General features: G+C 48.0%; 2 protein-coding genes across 2 annotated transcripts; both read left to right on the top strand.

Annotated features, from left to right (window-relative positions):
- Positions 1 to 207: 207 nt before the first annotated feature.
- LOC698859 (putative trypsin-6) lies at positions 208 to 3902 on the top strand. The gene is made up of 5 exons (XM_015135114.3): positions 208 to 366; positions 1392 to 1551; positions 2604 to 2860; positions 3262 to 3398; positions 3695 to 3902. Exons 1-5 carry the CDS (start codon positions 327 to 329, stop codon positions 3845 to 3847), a joined length of 747 nt encoding a protein of 248 aa, XP_014990600.3. The 5' UTR covers positions 208 to 326; the 3' UTR covers positions 3848 to 3902.
- A 6809-nt stretch (positions 3903 to 10711) lies between these two features.
- LOC144339996 (trypsin-2-like) lies at positions 10712 to 14317 on the top strand. Its single transcript, XM_077997590.1, has 5 exons — positions 10712 to 10797; positions 11811 to 11970; positions 13026 to 13279; positions 13689 to 13813; positions 14114 to 14317. The coding sequence occupies exons 1-5, from the start codon at positions 10758 to 10760 to the stop codon at positions 14264 to 14266; spliced, it is 732 nt and encodes a 243-aa protein (XP_077853716.1). The 5' UTR covers positions 10712 to 10757; the 3' UTR covers positions 14267 to 14317.
- Positions 14318 to 18606: the final 4289 nt, after the last annotated feature.

Here is an 18606-nt window from a genome sequence, read left to right on the forward strand (position 1 = left end):
TAACCCTCACCTCCTCGGCCTGAGAAATCACAGCTGTGTGATTGGGGGCTTGATTTTCCCTGTCTTCCCCATCCCAGAATCCTTGCAGGAAACAGCCAGTCTCCCTCTCTGCTCTCTGAAGGCAAGTTCCCTTATCACCTGTGAATCACAAACCCACAGAGTGGCCAAACATAGCTGAGCTGATGCAAGACCCTGGGAAGGGGAAAGCTGCAGGTTTGTTGGTCCTGCGAGGAGCAGTGACCCTCACCTCACAGACACTTCCTCTCCCAATCCTCGGGAGGTATAAAGACTGGTCCTCCACCACCAGTCAGGGACACTCTACCACCATGAATCCACTCCTGATCCTTGCCTTTGTGGGAGCGGCTGGTGAGTTTCATGCCCTGCCTCAGGCCCCAACCACCCCTCCTGGCAGACACATGCCCTTCCATTCTTGCCACCTCTCCTCTTTTGACTGTGCTCTGATATTCTATTTCCTCCATCTGGCATCTTTACTTCCCATCCTCCCTGGGCTCTCTTTAAGCCTCACCTCTTTCACCTTCTCCCTGATTTCACTCCCACCACTACAATTCATCCATATACGAGCTGTGGTTGGAGATGCTGGGAAGGGAGACCAGGTGGGGTGGGCCCACGAAATAAAGCAGCAGGCTTCAGGCTTGGCTCCCACAGCACCAGAATACCTCCACTATAGCTGCTGTTAACCTCAAATGCACCTGGGGAGGTGGAAAAATTACTCATGCCAGAGACTCAACTCTAGAAATTCTCACTTCATTTGTCTGGGGTGCAGCCTGTGTTCTGGGCTTTTAAGCTTCCCAGGTGATTTTTAACATTTCTAGACATGCAGCCAAGGTTAAGAATTGCTGTTCTTTTGGACAATAATAACGTCTACCTTTGTTCTGCCGAAGTGAGCCCGGGGCATCCCTCAATTCTGCCTTCACTACACAGATCTGGGCTGTGGGGGAAGCTGGTCATGGCCAGGTCTACACAGCCAGCGGTTTTCCTAGCTTGGCCAAAGTATCCTGACCATCCAGGGCTTAAACAGCCAGGTGGAGTACACAGGTGGTGAATAAAAGAGAGAAGCATTCAGTGGGTGAGACAGACACATCCCAACTCCTATCCCACTGGAAGCATTGTGAGGACATTCCTTGCATCCTCAGCCTGGTGACCCCAGGAGAGATCTGAACACCTGCAGGGTACCTAGCTATGCACCCTGCAGACACAGAGACTTGGGAGCCACATCCAGTGATGCTCACCAGGGGTGCCAGCGCTCCCTCCCTTGCCTAGCCTCACTGAGCTTCTTAAGGATTTCTAATTAGCAGAAAGCAACTGCAGGCTGGGAGCACCACCCCTAACATGCAACTGACTTGCCTTCTCCCTTCCCATCTCCACTCCAGTTGCTGCCCCCTTTGACGATGATGACAAGATCGTTGGAGGCTACACCTGTGAGGAGAATTCTGTCCCCTACCAGGTGTCCCTGAATTATGGCTACCACTTCTGTGGTGGCTCCCTCATTAACAAACAGTGGGTGGTGTCAGCAGCTCACTGCTACAAGCCGTAAGTGTGGGGTCCCTGACTGCAAAGCTCCCAGCCAGGTTGCCTGGGCGAGCTTGGCTTTAGCCCACGGAATCACTGAGGTGGGTAAGATGGACGGGAGAGGTAGTGAAAAAGAAAACCTGTTGGCAGTAGCTGACTCTTCAGAGCAGAGAGTGAACACAAGACAGGAACCTCTCACACCCAGGCAAATCCATGAAACAGCAAGGGTTGTGGTCATAAAAGCAGGCAGGGATGATCTTGGATGGACTGAGCTTGTGAGAAAAGCAGGCAAGTACTTTTGCTGGTTAGCTACACAATAAAGCCACCTAGGAAAGAGTTTTTAAAAATACTGATGCCTGTGTCCTATCTCAGGGCAATTAACTCAAAATTTTCAGGAAGAGGGTGTGAATATCAGTGAGTATTTCACACTCTACCTCTGGTAACTATAGAATCTATAGACAGAGCTGAGAACTGCCGCCTCCGCCAAGAACTCTCAAACCTGAGTAGGCATCAGAACCACCTGCAGGCTTGTTAAGGCACAAATCACTGGGTCCCATCCCCAAGGTTCTGATCAGTAGGTGGGAGTAAGGCCCAAGAATTTACATTTCTAACAAGTTTCCAGGAGATGCTAATGCTGTGGCTACCCTTGGATTAGATTACACAGAAGGGTGGTGCTCACCAGGCCAAGAAGGGAGGGAGGAACAGGCACTGTGCACAGTTAGCAAAGGCCTGGGGTGAAGAACGCTGGGAAAACTACAAGGAGCTCTTTGTGCCCACAGTGCTGGTGACTGTGGAAATTGTGGGAAAGAGGCTGGGAAGGCGGGATGAGGAGCAGCCTCTGGTGCATCCCTTTGACTCTTCCGCACCCCACTAACGACCTCTGAAGCAGAAAGGTCCTGGGTCTCACACCTGCACTGACCCACATCCCTCTCCTGCCCATGTGATATGACCACATACTCCACCCCATGGCTCCAGAGCTGTCCATGAGCAGGGAGCTTAAGGACCCTGGGGATGGTGGGATGGGTACCCCAGCAGTGGAGGAAGGTCTTCACCACGCCTGCCCTGCCCATCAGCCGCATCCAGGTGAGACTGGGAGAGCATAACATCGAAGTCCTGGAGGGGACTGAGCAATTCATCAATGCAGCCAAGATCATCCCGCACCCCAAATACAACGAGGTTAAGAAATATAACAATGACATCATGCTGATCAAGCTTTCCACACCTGCTGTCATCAATGCCCGTGTGTCCACCATCTCTCTGCCCACTGCCCCTCCAGCTCCTGGCACTGTGTGCCTCATCTCTGGCTGGGGCAACACTCTGAGCTCTGGCGGTGAGTGGGACCCTTTGTCTTTCTACTTCCCTCCATCCTCCCAATTTCCAGAATGAAGCATATCCCTTAACTTGAATCCTCTCGCCCCCAGGCTTAAGACACATTTCCAGTGCCCATTATACACAGGCTCTGGACTGAACATGAGAGAGATGCAAAGTCTAAGGACTTGGCTCCTAATTCAAAAGACAGGACAAATGGAGAACTTGCCCTGATCACATTTTGGGAGGGGTTCAACAATGATCATTCTGGGAACTAAAAGCCAGAGTCCCTTGTCAGGACTTATGTTTTGGAGCCCTCTCCAGGGGCAGTGTTCCTCTTCAATGTTCCAACCTAGATTATTGTCTCCTTCTCTGGCCTAACCCACATTTCTACTTTCTTTGATCTCTTCCTGATCCTCACAGCCGACTACCCAGATGAGCTGAAGTGCCTGGACGCTCCTGTGCTGACCCAGGCTGAGTGTGAAGCCTCCTACCCTGGAAAGATTACCAGTAACATGTTCTGTGTGGGCTTCCTTGAGGGAGGCAAGGATTCCTGCCAGGTGATTTGAACAACCCTTCCCATTCTGAAGCTCCCACTGATACCCAGGCCCCATCTTGGAAAAAGATTTCAACTCCCAAGGTGGTGGGGCTGAGGAGGCTCCCTGTAGTATCCCCATGGAGAAGTGAGGAAGGCTCCCTTGGGCTGCATGCTGTCTGCTTAGGGACAGAGAATGGGCCACTGTGAGAAGGACGTGGAGCCACAGAGCTGCCTGAAAGGGGTCTTTTAAGGTTCAGAGTAAATATAGCTATATTCCTCCTCCATCTCTCCATACAACTTGTCCCTTCTTCTCCCTAGGGCGACTCTGGTGGACCTGTGGTCTACAACGGACAGCTCCAAGGAGTTGTGTCCTGGGGCTATGGCTGTGCCCAGAAGAACAGGCCTGGAGTCTACACCAAGGTCTACAACTATTTGGCCTGGATTAAGGACACCATAGCTGCCAACAGCTAAACCCCCTGTCCCGCTGCAGTCTCTATACCAGTAAAGTGACCCTGTTCTAACTGTGTCTGTGCCTGCTCCCTCACACTCCTTCACACTGGAAAGCATCCTCCAATCTCAGGTCAGATTGGGGTGCCCCCCTTAAAGGTAAGCAGAGCCCCCAGCTCCCAAAATGTGTTGCATGGTACACTAGATTAGCACATACAAGGACATGGAATCCAAAAATAGTAAGAAGTTTGGGAGAAAAGGGGGTACTCTTTTCTAGAGAAACGTGTGTTTGGAAAGGTGGTCTTTTGGTGGAGAGGTTGATTTTTATTTGGGCTTCTCACAGTGGTTGGAGCTACTCTGCCTTCAGAACAATCACAGCACAGAAAATGTGTCAGCATCTTCCAGACAGCCCAAAAAATTTTACGAGCTAAATCTTATTGCTAAATTACAACAATAATTACAAATGCTACTGGTGATGACATGCCTCTCCCAGGAATGTTTTGGCACCAAACCCTCGACCAAGCCCTCCCTTCTCGTTCACCTGGAAAATCAGACTCAAGTAATTCTCCCTGGCCCCCTAATTTTCCCTGAACTCCCTAGTTCCATCTCTGTGAGCAGCTAGAGAGATGTCCCGCCTACCACAGCGGGAGCCTGACTGCAACTTGCGAATCAAGTCCAGCTCTGCACACTGCATTTTCCTCTTCTTTGATTTTGGGATAGGACGCTGCAGTGACTCCCTCAGCTAACACCAGCTCCCCACTATGACCAGGGAAAGAAACTAGAGAGGGTCAGGATTCACCCATTTGATCAATTAACTGAGAAAGGATTCATTTTCATAAAATTTGTTCGCCTTTAAGACACTTCAAATGAGTTATTTGGGACTCTTTTAAAAAGGTAGAAGGAAAGATCTGAGGGCTGTGACACCATCCAGCCACTCTGGCCACACGTTGGCTGGCTTGCACTCACTGGACACAGCAGAGGGAGGCAGGCCCCATGGCAAATCTGGCACCTCCCAAAGCCTCCTCCTGGCAATTCTGAGAGGGCCCATGCTGGGTCCATAGCTCATCCAAGCTTGTCACCGAAGATCCAAGCAAGCTTCTCTTTGAAATTCAACCTTCACCTTCTGTCCCAAGTGGTTGTGGACACCCCTGGGAGCTGGCACCAAGGGCCAGGAGCAGCCAAGGGAGACAGACAAGTTCAGAGCACATTTTCTGTTACAGGGAACACAGCACAGGCCTCCAAGTGTCCACGGAGCAGCGCGCACATTGCAGTGATGAGTAGAGTAAAACCCCTACATGCAGCAAAGCATTCCTGGAAAACGCAGGGGACCGCAATCCACATGCTGGGGAATACACCACATGCTGTGGAATGAATCAGACACTTGTTTGGTAAACAGTAAATGTGTAAATCAATTACCTTCAGAGGGCCATCTTGGCTCCAGATGTGTGATTCGTGTGAGGAGACGGCTACCACTCACTATCTTCGGAGGAAAACGGGGCTCAGGGCTCACACATAATGGAGAGATACACACGGGTTACCCAGAAAGTCACTGCATACAAACATCACTTTGTTCAACAAGGATTTTTTTTTTTAGGGAGTACAAAGGCAGACCCTAGTTCACCTTACAGCCTCGGGTTTGTCTGCTTTTGGAGATAGACAGATATAATATCTGTATACACACACACACACACATACACACACACACACACACATACACACACACACACACATATACACACACATATATGATAGATAGACACGACATATACATTTTTTCCCTTTCTTACCATAATGTCAACGCCTCATCTGAATATCATCATCACTCAAGAGTCAAGGGAAGAACCAAACGCTTCATATAAACAGGGCTGGGTGGGGAGTGTTAGTTTCCACTGTTTTCCGTCTCCATTCAGATCATTCCTATCAAAGCCCAGCTGGTTACCTGAAGCCAAGCGACAGACATAAGGATCCCAGTGGCCTTCCAGACAGCTGCTTCCACCTCCTACCTGGGCCACTTACACTCTTTACACAGAAAAGTGAGTCACCCCACTCAGATGGGTTGCCAGCAGAAACAGGGCATGAAAATCACAGATAACCATGGGATTTCTTCTAAGCGGTCAGTGTAAAATAAACCAACACTACCACCACCAAAAACACAAAACAAGCAAAGAAATCCTTATCGAAAATTCAAGACAAACTACTGTGTAGAGCCAGGCCATGGGGTTGCCTTTTCTCAGGCCACACAGCTTTCCCAGTCCGTTTACTCACATGGAACAGTGAGATGTGAAGGTCTGCAGAGCCTGTGCTTGGGATGGTACTGTTCACCTGTGGGTCCAGAACAAGGACAAAGAGGCAGAAAGCTGCAAATCTGTCCACCGCCACGGATTAGTCCCTCCTGCTCAGAGAGGCTCCGAAGAGCCCCCACCTCAGCCTTCACACAAAACATCTCCTTCTGGCTCAACTACAGCCAGGCTGCAGTGCCGTGGCATGATCTCTGCTCACTACAACCTCGGCCTCCCAGGTTCAAGAGATTCAGCCTCCCAAGTAGCTAGGATTACAGGTGTGTGCCACCATGCACAGCTAATTTTTTTTTTTTTTTTTTTTTGTATTTTTAGTAGAGACAGGATTTCACCATGTCGGCCAGTCTGGTTTTGAACTCCTGATCTGAAGTAATCCAAAGTGCTGGGAGGACAGCTGTGTGCCACTGCTCCAGGCCCAGGCTCCATTTTTAAAAAATAATTTCAACTTTCATTTTAGATTCAGGGGCTATATGTGCAGGTTTGTTACATGGGTATATTGTGTGATGCTGAGGTTTGTGGCACAAATGATCTCATCACTCAGGCAGTGACCATAGTACCCAATAGGTAGTTTTTCAGCCCTTTCCACCCTCCTTCCCTCTTCCCTCTAGTAGTTGCAGTGTCTACTGTTCTCATATTTATATCCATGTGTACCCAATGCTCAGCTCCCACTTATATATGAGAATGCGATATTTGGTTTTCTGTTCCTATGTTAATATGCTTAGGATTACAGTCTCCATCTCCATCCATGTTGCTGAAAAGACATGATTTCATTCTTCTCATGGACGCATAGTATTCCAAGGTGTATATGTACCACATTTCCTTCATCCAGTCTAATGCTGATGGCCCCCTAGGTTCATTCCATGGCTTTGCTACTGTGAATAGTGCTGCGAAAGATGTGCAAGAGCATGTGTCTTTTTGGCAGAACAATTATTTTCCTTTGGGTAAATGCCCACTAAAGGAATTGCTGGTTGGAATTGTAGTTTTGTTTTAAATTATTTCAGAAATCCTCAAAATGCTTTCTGCATTAATTTTTCCATGAACTAATTTACACTCAGGCCAACAGTGTATCAGCATTCCCTTTCCTCGGCAGCCTCACCAGCATCTTCTATTTTTTTTGACATTTTAATAATAGCCATTCTGCAGCCAACTACTTTCAAGGCCAACATGGGGAATAACCACAAACATAACCTTTTCCAGAAGACAATTCTTGCCTGCCGACTGGTAGAATTCTTGTTTTCATCTGTCTTTCATTGTTTAGTTTTCGAAGAAAAACCAAAGGTAAAGTGGTATGATCTTCCACACCTGAACCAGTTTGTAGCCACCAGAGCCTACTGGGAAGGGTCCCTCAAGCATGCGTTGGTCTTGTCACCTGGAATTTGAGAGATCAACAAGCCCCGATAGCAACCGACCGTACAACTGCCCATCAGCACCCATCCTTTCATGAGATTAGCTCAATTCTGGCTCTGAAGACACTGACAGCCACAGGTGACAAACCCTGGGTCTCTATGGGCTTCCCTCCTCACCCAGGGCCACAATGGGCTGCCTATCCTGGGCAGAGACACAACAACATTCTCTTAAACTGAAATTAAGCATAAATCCACTTAACCAATAATCATCTGAGGGCACAGTCCCTGCCTCCTTCCTTGGGGATTTTAAAGCACACCTCTCTGACCCAAAGAGGTAGGTGAGATCTGAGTGAACAGTACCAAGATTGGCATGTCCTCCAAATTGAGCTTGGGCAACTGGATCTGAGCCTATCCTACACATCTGAGTCTACAGTATGAGGTAACGGTCTCCACCTATAGCTGTCTTTGCTGCCTATAAGGTCATTCATTTTTGAACAAAGCTGACCTCAGACTATACTGTGATCATTTAAGGAAGAGTGCAAAATACTGGAGAAGGCTAGCCTTCAAGCTCTAGCTACAGAAATCCTCATATTCTTGGGTGTTCCCTTTCAGACAGAGAGTCAGAGCCACAAGCACTGATCCAAAAATCCCATTTTCCAAAAAATTTTTCCACCTTCTACCAAGGGTCACCTCCGTGTTTAGTGCACACTGGTGTCTACAGTTGCTAGAGCAAGAGTCTCTCCTTATCCTCCAAGGCAGGAGTTCTGTGAAGACCCCATGACAAGGGGACAAAATGAAACAACATGTTTAGGGACAACACAGGAAAAACCGTATTATCAATGCTCCAAAACCTGGTTACCTCAGGCTTGGCCAGTTATTCGTGAGCAGAGAAGTGTGTCATCTACATGGCGGTCATGGCCTGGATGGGTCTGGAACTGTGGCAAGGTAAGGCTCTGAGACAAGGTGCCAGGAGAAAGATCAATTCAATCATCTATTTCTGCCAGGAAGAAAAGACCAGGAAGGAAACAAATGTACCGTTTGTCCTCTGGAAACCTCTGCCTTGATCCTCAATAAATCTCCTTTTAGATGCCACCTGCAGCAATTCCCACACTTTATAATGCTCTGCATGGCTTCCGTTGGCCTTATGATCAGCTCTGCCAAGATCTGTATTCTTGGGCAAGACAGAATATTTCTGAATCTCACAGTCTTCCTCTATAAATGAGCATAATTTTGGTCTGCACAAATCACAATTAGCATGTTTTTGGGAAGTTAAACTGTGAAACTCAGCATAAATGGAAAGCAATGTACCACTGTTGTTTACATGAAAACTCTTGTAAAGCTGTCAGGCACCATGCACCATCTAAGTATAGCAGTGTTAGGTATGAGCCCATCAGTGATTAGAGGGGCTACGGGGTGGAGAGGGGGTCTCCAAGCAGTGGGTCTCCTGGCTGTGGGGAAACTGGCTCAGCAGCCATTACAGGAGCTAAACCTGAAGGTACTCTCTGTGTCCTCTCAACTCCACGGACACCACTTTGGCAGTTTTTCCAGTTGTCTCTGGTTTCCATTTGCTTCCTCCCTCTAGCCCCTTGGCCATGTCCAGTTTCACCACCAGGTTTCTGATCTTTTCTCATTTTGTTCACCATCTCCAGAACACCCCTGATTCTTTTACTTTTCAAAGAATTCAAACTTGAACTCTGCTCATTCCCGCCCATCACCAACCTGAGCTCAGAGTTGCTGAGAAGGGAAAGCACCTTCACAAGGAAGCTCCTTCTTTCCTTACATCATTAGACTTGAGCGGAGACAGCATTCCCATCTCCACACTGCTCTGGCCAGGTTGTGCCTCAGTCAATTACACAACTGTGTCTTAGTAGCCTTGGTAGGGCCCAAATCATGATATTCTCTGAGAAGATTCACTTTGCACTGAGCCCAGCAAAATCTCACTGCATCTAAGAAAGTTCCAGGTCTGGCCAGGTGCGGTGGCTCAATCCTGTGATCCCAGCCCTTTGGGAGGCCGAGACGGGTGGATCACAAGGTCAGGAGATCGAGACCATCCTGGCTAACATGGTGAAACCCCGTCTCTACTAAAAAATACAAAAAACTAGCCTGTAGTCCCAGCTACTCGGGAGGCTGAGGCAGAAGAATGGCATAAACCCAGGAGTCGGAGCTTGCAGTGAGCCGAGATCACGCCATGGCACTGAAGCCTTGGGGACAGAGTGAGACTCCATCTCAAAAAAAAAAAAAAAAAAAAAAAATAGAAAGTTCCAGGTCCACCCCTCCAAATTTCCATCATTGAACCCAACATGTGCCCCATTTAACATGCTAAAATTTCTACCTACTGCTGATTCTCAGATCAAATCATTACCCAGATTTACATTGGTCCAAACTCTGACATCTGATCACGGGCATGTCATCCTAGTTCAGTTTGTTAGCCCCAAGCAGGTAGGTCAATTTGCATCACCGTGAGTGCAGGTTGCCAGGGCAACCGTGAGGCTGCATAAAAAGAACCTATCACAGGATGCACATGAGACAGACAAATGTCTTCACATTGAAGAAGGGGAGGAGTGCGCCATTGGTTTTCCATCCTACAGATGCACTGAGTAAGCTCCTACCTAAACTGTGCCCCCTCCTTCTTTGAAACACTTCCCATCCTTAAGCCTTGGTAGGAAGGAGAGCCATCTTCAAGCCCAGAATCCTATGGAATGCTGAGTCTCCCTTCTCCTTACCACTTAGTGTTGGAATTCTCATTCTGCAAAGTCTTAGATTTGACCTTCCCTAACACTGACTGGAGAGAAGCATCTTCATTTTCACAGGAATGAACCTTAGATAAGACTTTGCTCTTCTCATGGGGGCTCCAGAACACTGAAAAGCCAAGCTTGCTACCAACGCTTGCCCTTCCTTAAGTACATTACATATATCCACAATAGTTGAAAAGATTCCTAAACAGCCAGGCCATTCTCCCTCCTTCTAACGTTCATCCCCTCAGCCTAAGAAAGTCCAGTTGTATGATCAAGGGCTTGGCTTCCCCTGTCTTTCCCATCCCAGCATCCTTCCAGGAAATAGCCAGTCTCCCTCTCTGCTCTCAGAAGGCAAGTTTCCTCATCACCTGTGAATCACAAACTCACAGAGTGGCCAAACATAGCCTAGATGATGCAAGACCCTGGGAAGGAAAAAGCTGCAGGTTTGTTTGTGCTGAGAGGAGTGGTGACCCTCACCTCACAGACACCTCCTCTCCCGATCCTCGGCAGGTATAAAGACGGGTCCTCCACCACCAGTCAGGCACAGTCTACCAACATGAATCTACTCCTGATCCTTACCTTTGTAGGAGCTGCTGGTGAGTATCATACCCTACCTCAGGCCCCACCCACCCCCTTCCTGGCAGACACATGCCCTTCCATTCCTGCCACATCTCCTCATTTGACTGTGCTATGATATTCTATTTCCTCCAACTGGTATCTCTACTTCCCATCCTCTTTGGGCTCTCTTTAAGCCTCACTTGTTTCAACTTCTCCCTGTTTTCACTCCAACCACTGTCATTTATCCACATCTGAGCTGTGGTTGGAGAAGCTGGGAAGGGAGGCCACGGGGTGCTGGCCAACGAAATGAAGCAGCAGGCTTTAGGCTTGTCTCTGACAGCACCAAAATAGCACCACTATAACTGCTCTTAACCTCGAATGCACCTGGGGAGGTGGAAAAATTACTCATGCCAGAGACTCAACTCTAGAAATTCTAACTTCATTTGTCTAGGGTACAGCCTATGTTCTGAGTTTTTAAGCTTCCCGGGTGATTTGTAACATTTCCAGGCATGCAGCCAAGGTTAAGAATTGTTGCTGTCCTATTGGCCAATAACAACGTCTACCTTTCTTCTGCCAAATTGAGCCTGGGGGCTGCCCTCAACTCTGCCCTGATTATACAGTTCTGAGCTATGGGGGAGGCTGGTCATGGCCAGGTCTCTGTAGCCAAGGGGTTTTCCTAGCTTGGCCAAAGTATCCTGACAATCCAGGGCTCAAATAGCCAGGGGACATACAAAGGTGATGAATAAAAGAGAGAAGCACTCAGTGGGTGAGACAACCACATCCCAACTCCTATCCCACTGAAAGCATTGTGAGGACATTCCTTGCAAGGTCAGCCCGGTGACCCCAGGAGAGATCTGCACCCCCACAGGGGACCTAGCTACGTGCCCTGGAGACACATCCCGTGATGCTCACAGGGGTGGCAGCGCTCCCTCCCTTCCTAGCCTCACTGTGCTTCTTAAGGATTTCTAATGAGCAGGAACAAACCACAGGCTGGGAGCACCACCCCTAACATGTTACTAACTTGCCTTCTCCCTTCCCAGCTCCACTCCAGTTGCTGCCCCCTTTGATGATGATGACAAGAGCAATGGCTGCTACACCTGTGAGGAGAATTCTGTCCCCTACCAGGTGTCCCTGAATTCTGGCTACCATTTCTGTAGTGGCTCCCTCATCAGTGAACAGTGGGTGGTATCAGCAGCTCACTGCTACAAGTCGTAAGTGTGGGACCCCTGACTGCAAAGCTCCCAGCCAGGCTGCCTGGGAGAGCTTGGCTTCAGCCCAGGGAACTACTGAGGTTGGGTAAGATGAATGGGAGAGGTCGTGGAGAAGAAAACTTGTTGGCAGCAGGTGACTCTCCAAAGCAGAGAGTGAGCACAAGAGAGGAACCTCTCACACCCAGGCAAATCCAAGAAACAGCAAGGATTGTGGTCATAAAAGCAGGCAGGAATGATCTTGGAGTGGACTGAGCTAGTAAGAAAAGCAGGCAAGTACCTTTTGCTGGATAGCTACACATTAAAGCCACCTAAGAAAGAGTTTTATAAAATACTGATACCTGTGTCCTATCCCAGGACACTTAACTCAAAATTTTCAGGTAGAGTGTGTGAATATCAGTGAGTATTTCACACTTTACCTCTGGTAACTGTAGAGTATATAGACAGAACTCAGAACTGCTGCCTACACCAAGAACTCTCAAACCTGAGTATACATCAGAAAGACCTATAGGCTTGTTAAGGCACAAATCACTGGGTCCCATTCCCAAGGTTCTGATCAGTAGGTGGGGGTAAGAACCAAGAATTTACATTTCTAACAAGTTCCCAGGAGATGCTAATGCTGTGGCTACCCTTGGATTAGATTACACAGAAGGGTGGTGCTCACCAGGACAAGAAGGGAGGAACAGGCACTGTGCACAGTTGGCAAAGACCTGGGGTGAAGAATGCTGGGAAATCTTCAAGGATCTCCTTGCGCCCACGGTGCTAGTGACTGTGGAGATTGTGGGAAAGAGGTTGTGAAGGTGGACTGAGAAGCAGCCTCCACTGGGATCCCTTTGACTCTGCCCCACCCCACTAACACCAACCTCTGAAGCAGAAGGATCCTGGGTCTCCCACCTGCACTGACCCACATCCCTCTTCTGCCCATGTGGTATGGCCACACACCCCACCCTATGACTCCAGAGCTGTCCATGAGCAGAGAGCTTGAGAACCCTGGGGAAGGTGGGATGGGTAACCCAGCTGTGAGAGAAGATCTTCACCATGCCTGCCATGCCCATCAGCCGCATCCAGGTGAGACGGGGAGAGCACAACATCGAAGTCCTGGAGGGGACTGAGCAGTTCATCAATGCAGCCAAGATCATCCGCCACCCCAAATACAACCCAACAACTCTGGACAATGACATCATACTGATCAAGCTCTCCAGGCCTGCCGTCATCAATGACCATGTGTCCACCATCTCTCTGCCCACTGCCCCTCTAGCTCCTGGCACCGAGTGCCTCATCTCCGGCTGGAGCAACACTCTGGGCTGTGATGGTGAGTGGGACCCTTTGTCATTGTACTTGCCTCCATCCTCCCAATCTCCAGAATGAACCATGCCCCTGAACTTGAATTCTCTCTCCTCCAGGCTTAAGACACATTTCTAGTGTCCATTGGCTCTGCACTGGGTACCAAAGAGATGCAAAATCTCAAGGACTGGGCACCTAAAATCAAAAGGCAGAACAAATGGAGAATGTGCTGTGATCACGTCTTGGGAGGGGTTCAACCATGATCATTCTGGGAACTAAAAGCCAGAGAGTCCCTTGCCAGGACTTATGTTTTAGAGTCCTCTCCAGGGCAGTATTCCTGTTCAATGTTCCACCCTAGATTATTGTCTCCTTCTCTGGCCTGACCCACATTTCTACTTTCTTTGATCTCTTCCTGATCCTCACAACCGACTACCCAGACGAACTACTGTGCATGGACGTTCCTGTGCTGACCCAAGCTGAGTGTGAAGCCTCCCACCCTGGAGAGATTACCATCAACCTGTTCTCTGTGGACTTCCCTGAGGGAGGCAAGGATTCCTGCCAGGTGATTTGACCCCTTCCCCTGCTGAGGCTCCCATCGATACCCAGGCCCTACCTGGGAAAAAGATTTGAACTCTCAAGGTGGCAGGGCTAAGGAGACTTCCTGCAATGCCCCCATGGAGAAGTGAGGAAGGCTCCCTTGGGCTGCATGCTGTCTGCTTAGGAAGAACAGAGAAAGGGCCACCATCAGAAGGACATAGAGCCACAGAGCTGGCTGGAAAGGGGTCTTTTAAGGTTCAGAGTAAATGTAGCTATAATCCTCCTCCATCTCTCTCTTCATACAACTTGTCCTTTCTTCTCCCAGCTTGACAATGGTGGCCCTGTGGTCTGCAATGGACAGCTCCAAGGAGTTGTCTCCTGGGGCTATGGCTGTGCCCAGAAGAACAGGCCTGCAGTCTACGCCAAGGTCTACAACTATGTGGACTGGATTAGGGACACCATAGCTGCCAACAGCTAAAACCCTCGCTCCCTCTGCAGTCTCTTCACCAAAGAAGTGACCCTGCTTTCACTCTCTGTGTCTGTGCCTGCTCCCTCGCACTCCTTCACACTGGAAAGCATCCTCCAATCTCATGTCAGATTGGGCTGTCCCCCTTAAAGACAAGCAGAGCCCCCAGCTCCCAGAATGTGTTCCATGGTACACTAGATTAGCACATACAAAGAGATGGAATCCAAAAATAAGAAGAAGTTTGGGAGAAAGGGTGACACTGTTTTCCAGAGAAAAGTATGTTTCAGAATGGTGGTCTTTGGGAGGGTGGTGTTTATTTTTATTTGAGCTTCTCACAGAAGTAAGAGCTACTCTGCCTTCAGAAAAATCATAGCACAGAGAATGTGCCTGCATCTTCGAGGTGGCCAAGATATCTGAGCAACTGAATCTTCTTCCTAAAACACAACAGTAAATGACAACTGCTGATGGTGATGACGTGCCTCTCCCAGGAATGTGTCAGCATCACACCCTCGACCAAGCACTCCCTTCTCATTCACCTGGAAAATCAGACTCAAGTAAATCTCCCTGGCCCCCTAACTCTTGCCTCAACTCCCTAGTTCTATCTCTGTGAGCAGCTAGAGAGATGTCCCGCCTACCACAGCGGGAGCCTGACTGCGACTTGGGAATCAAGCCCAGCTCTGCATGCATTATTTTCATCTTCTTTGCCTTTGGGGTAGGACACCACAGTGAATCCCACAGCTACTACCAGCTCCCCACTCCGACCAGGGAAAGAAAGTAGAGAGGTCAGGATTCACCCGTTTAATCAATTAGCTGAGGAAGGATTCATTTTCATAAAAGTTGCTTGCCTTTGAGACACTTCAAGTGAGTTATTTGGGAAAGACATCTTAGGGCCGTGACATCCAGCGACTCTGGCCTCACGTTGGCTGACTTGCACGCACTGGACACAGCAGAGGGAGGCAGGCCCCGTGGCACCTGTGGCACCTGCCAAAGCCTCCTCCTGGCAATTCTGAGAGGGCCCATGTTGGGGCCGTAGCTAATCCAAGCTTGTCACTGAAGATCTAAGCAAGTTTCTCTTTGAAATTCCACCTTCACCTTCTGTCCCACGTGGTTGTGGACACACCTGGGAGCTACTACCAAGGGCTAGGAGTAGCCAAGGGAGACAGACAAGCTCAGAGCACATTTCCAGTTACAGAGAACACAGCTCAGGCCTCCAAGTGTCCACAGAGCAGCGTGCAGTGATGAGTAGAGTAAAACCTCTACATGGAGCACAGCATTTCTGGCAAACACAGGGCACCGCAGTCCACATGCTGTGGAATACACCCAATTGTGCATCAGACACTTGTTTGGTAAACAGTAGATGTGTAAGATCAATTACCTTGAGAGGGCCATCTGTGCTCCAGATGTGTGGTTTGTGTGCAGAGATGGCTACCACTCACTATATTCAGAGGAAAACAGGGCTCAGGGCTCACACACAATGAACAGATATACATGGGTCACCAAGAAACTCTCTATATACAAACATCACTTTATTCAACAAGGATTTTGTTTTTATGGAGTCCAAAGGCAGACCCTAGTTCACCGTACAGTCTTGGGTTTGTCTGCTTTTGGAGATATATATCCAGTAGTTAGATAGACAGACAAGACAGATACACTTTTTCCATTTCTTACCATAATGTCAATGTCTCGTCTGAATAGTGTCATCACTCAAGAGTCAAGAGAAGAACCAAATGCTTCATAGAAACAGGGCTGGATGCGGAGTGTTAGCCACTGTTTTCTGTCTCTATTCAAATCATTCCTATCAAAGTCCAGCTGGTTACCTGAAGCCAAGAGACAGACATAAGTATCCCAATGGCCTCCAGACACCTGCTTCCAACTCCTCCCTGTGCCACGTAGACTCTTTACACAGAAAAGTGAGTCACCCCACTCAGAAGGGTTGCCAGCAGAAACAGGGCATGAAAATCATAGACAACCATGGGATTTCTTCCAAGTGGTTAGTGTAAAATAAACAACCACTACCACCAACAAAAACACAAAACAAGCAAAAAAATGCTTATTCAAAATCCAAGACAAAATATCGTGTGAAAGCCAGGCCATGGGGTTGCCTTTTCTCAGGCCACACAGGTTTCCCAGTCCGTTTGCTCACATGGAACAGTGCGATGTGAAGGTCTCCAGAGCGTGTGCTCGGGATCAAGGCTGGTACTGTTCACCTATGGGGCCAGACCAAAGGGCAAAGAAGCAGAAAGCTGCAACTCTGTCCACAGAAACGGCTTAGGCCCTCCTTCTCACAGAGGCTCCGAAGAGCCCCCACCTCAGCCTTCACACAGAATATCTCCTTCTGGCTGAACTACAGCCAGGCTGGAGTGCCGTGGCATGATCTCTGCTCACTACAACCTCTGCCTCCTGGGTTCCAGTGATTCAGCCTCCAAGTAGCTTGGATTAAAGGCACCTGCCACCATGCCCAGCTAATTTTTTTTTTTTTTTTTTTTTTTTTTTTTTTTTTTTTAGTATTTTTAGTAGAGACAGGGTTTCACCATGTTGGCCAGGCTGGTTTTGAACTCCTGACCTCAAGTGATCCAAAGTGCTGGGATTTTAGGCATGAGCCACCATTCCTGGTCCAGACTCCATTTTTGAAAAATAACTTCAACTTTTATTTTAGATTCATGGGGTACATATGCAGGTTTGTTACATGGGTATATTGTGTGATGCTGAGGTTTGTGGCACAAATGATCTCATCACTCAGGCAGTGAGCATAGTACCCAATAGGTAGTTTTTCAGCCCTTTCCACCCTCCTTCTCTCTTCCCTCTAGTAGTTGCAGTGTCTACTCTTACCATCTTTATATCCATGTGTACCCAATGCTCAGCTTCCACTCTACATGAGAATGTGATATTTGGTTTTCTGTTCCTATGTTAATTTGCTTATGATTATGGTCTCCAGCTCCATCCTTGTTGCTGTAAATGACATGACTTCATTCTTCTCATGGCTGCATGGTATTCCATGGTGTATATGTACTACCTTTCCTTTATCCAGTCTATCACTGATGGACACCTAGATTGATTCCATGGCTTTGCTACCATGAATAGTGCTGTGACAGATATGAAAGACCATGTGTCTTTTTGGCAGAACCATTATTTTCCTTCAGGTAAATGCCCAGTAAAGGAATTGCTGGGTAGAAAGGTAGATCTGTTTTAAATTATTTTAGAAATTTTCAAATTACTTTCTGCATTAATTTCTCCGTGAACTAATTTACACTGTGGCCAACAGTGTATAAGTGTTCCCTTTCCTCTGTAGCCTCACCAGCATCTTCTATTTTTTAGACATTTTAATAATAACTGCTCCGCAGCCAAGCTCTTTCAAGGCCAATGTGGGGAAGGGCCACAAACATCCCTTTTCCAGAAGAGAATTCTTGCCTGCCCACTGGTAGAATGCTTGTTTTCATCTGTCTTTCGTTGTTTGTTTTTCAAAGAAAAACCAAAGGTAAAGTGATGTGATCTTCCACACCTGAACCAGTTTGTAGCCGCCAGAGCCTGCTGGGAAGGTGCCTCTCAAGGATGCATTGATTTTGTTACCCGCAATTTGAGAGATCAAGAAGTCCCATAGCAACCGACGATACAACTGCCCATCAGCGCCCATCTTTTCAAGAGATTAGCTCAATTCTGGCTCTGCAGACACTGGCAGCCACAGGTCACAAACCCTGGGTCTCTGTGGGCTTTGCTCATCACCAAGGGCCACAATGGGCTGCCTGTCCTAGGCAGAGACACAGCAACATTCTATTAAACTGAAAATAAGCTTAAATCCACTTCACCAATAATCATCTGAGGGCACAGTCCCTGCCTCCTTCCTGGGGGATTTTAAAACACACATCTCTCTGACCCAAACAGGCAGTGAGATCTGATTCCCTATTTAATAAATGGTGCTGGGAAAACTGACTACCCATAAGTAGAAAGCTGAAACTGGATCCCTTCCTTACTCCTTAAACAAAAATTAATTCAAGATGGATTAGAGACTTAAATGTTAGACCTAAAATCATAAAACCCCCCGAAGAAAACCGAGGCAATACCATTCAGGGCACAGGCATGGGCAAGGACTTCATGTCTAAAACACCAAAAGCAACAGCAACAAAAGCCAAAATTGACAAATGGGATCTAATTAAACTAAAGACCTTCTGCACAGCAAAAGAAACTACCATCGGAGTGAACAGACAACCCACAGAATGGGAGAAAATTTTTGCAATCTACTCATCTGACAAAGGGCTAATATCCAGAACCTACAAAGAACTCAAACAAATTTACAAGAAAAAAACAAACAACCCCATCAAAAAGTGGGCAAAGGATACAGACACTTCTCAAAAGAA

This window comes from Macaca mulatta, chromosome 3 (genome assembly GCF_049350105.2).
Source record: "Macaca mulatta isolate MMU2019108-1 chromosome 3, T2T-MMU8v2.0, whole genome shotgun sequence".
Classification (NCBI taxonomy): Eukaryota; Metazoa; Chordata; class Mammalia; order Primates; family Cercopithecidae; genus Macaca; species Macaca mulatta.